The sequence below is a fragment of the Octodon degus genome, unplaced genomic scaffold (assembly GCF_000260255.1).
Source record: "Octodon degus isolate 3935 unplaced genomic scaffold, OctDeg1.0 scaffold00076, whole genome shotgun sequence".
NCBI lineage: Eukaryota > Metazoa > Chordata > Mammalia > Rodentia > Octodontidae > Octodon > Octodon degus.
In genome coordinates this window covers 5,885,340-5,886,592 of record NW_004524652.1, presented here as the reverse complement: position 1 = coordinate 5,886,592, position 1,253 = coordinate 5,885,340, and the positions used below count along the sequence as shown (strand labels likewise).

The following is a 1,253-nucleotide window of genomic DNA, read 5'->3' as shown; positions in this document are numbered from 1 at the left end:
TTCCACTGAGCCACCTCCCCCGCCCACTTTTCTTGTTTTATCTGCAGAGCAGGGGTTGAACCTTGTGCCTGGCTTGCCAACATGCCAGTCCCCTGGACCACTGCATGGTCTGGCTGGCTTTTGATCTTAGTGCCTGTCCCAGTGCCGTTGGTCAGTGTCCCGTGGTGGCCACGCTGGATGAGCTGTGTGCTCCCTGAGGGGGTGGAGGGGGTCACAGAGTCTCCACGCACCATGCCACCTGTGCCTCTCCGCAGCTGGGTGGCCACATGGCTCCCCTGCACAGTGATGGGGAGTGGGGGTGGGGTTGGATGGAGACCAGGACAGCGCCACACACCCTCCTCTGTCACACCTAGATCATGAGCGACTGGATGCCCATCGCCAAAGAGTACGACCCGCTGAAGGCAGGCAGCATCGACGGCACCGATGAGGACCCCCACGACCGCGCGGTCTGGAGAGCCATGCTGGCGCGCTATGTCCCCAACAAGGGCGTCACTGGGGACCCCCTCCTTACGCTGTTTGTGGCCAGACTAAACCTGCAGACCAAAGAGGACAAATTGAGGGAAGTCTTCTCCCGCTACGGGGACATCCGGCGGCTGCGGCTGGTGAGGGACCTGGTGACCGGCTTCTCCAAGGGCTACGCCTTCATTGAGTACAAGGAGGAGCGCGCGCTGCTCAAGGCGCACCGCGACGCCGACGGGCTGCTCATCGACCAGCACGAGGTCTTCGTGGACTACGAGCTGGAGCGCACGCTGCGTGGCTGGATCCCCAGGCGGCTGGGCGGCGGGCTGGGTGGCAAGAAGGAGTCGGGGCAGCTGAGGTTTGGGGGGCGGGACCGGCCCTTCCGCAAGCCGATTAACTTGCCGGTGGTGAAAAACGACTTCTATAGGGAGGGCAAAAGGGAAAGGAGAGAGCGGTCGCGTTCCCGGGAAAGACACTGGGACTTCAGGGCGCGCGATCGGGACCATGACAGGGGGCGGGAGAAGAGATGGCAGGAGAGGGAGCAGGCCAGGATGTGGCCTGACAGTGACTGGGACAGAGAGAGGGACCTGCGGGAGGACAGGCTCAAGGGGCGGGAGAAGAGGGACCGGAGCAAGTAGAGGGTAAGGGCTGGTCCAGGAGGAAGGGGCAGGGCAAGGGTGACTGCAAGGCTTGTGTCTAGTGACTCAATAAAACTTGCTGATAATGGGCTTTGGGACAGTTTTTCTTCCAGTCTGGACTCTAGAGTCAAACTGGTATGAACTTTTCTTTTTCTT

The 1,253-nt window shown here is 61.3% G+C and overlaps 1 protein-coding gene across 2 annotated transcripts in view; it reads left to right on the top strand.

Moving 5' to 3' along the window:
- Snrnp35 (small nuclear ribonucleoprotein U11/U12 subunit 35) overlaps positions 1–1,247 on the top strand; it is a 9,233-nt gene extending 7,986 nt beyond the window's left edge. For both annotated transcript variants that reach the window (XM_023720578.1, XM_004635875.2), the window contains one exon: positions 354–1,247. In XM_023720578.1, coding sequence (XP_023576346.1) covers positions 354–1,097 — 744 coding nt within the window. In that variant the 3' untranslated portion in view covers positions 1,098–1,247. The remainder of the gene's footprint in view (positions 1–353) is intronic.
- The last annotated feature ends 6 nt before the right edge of the window (positions 1,248–1,253 follow it).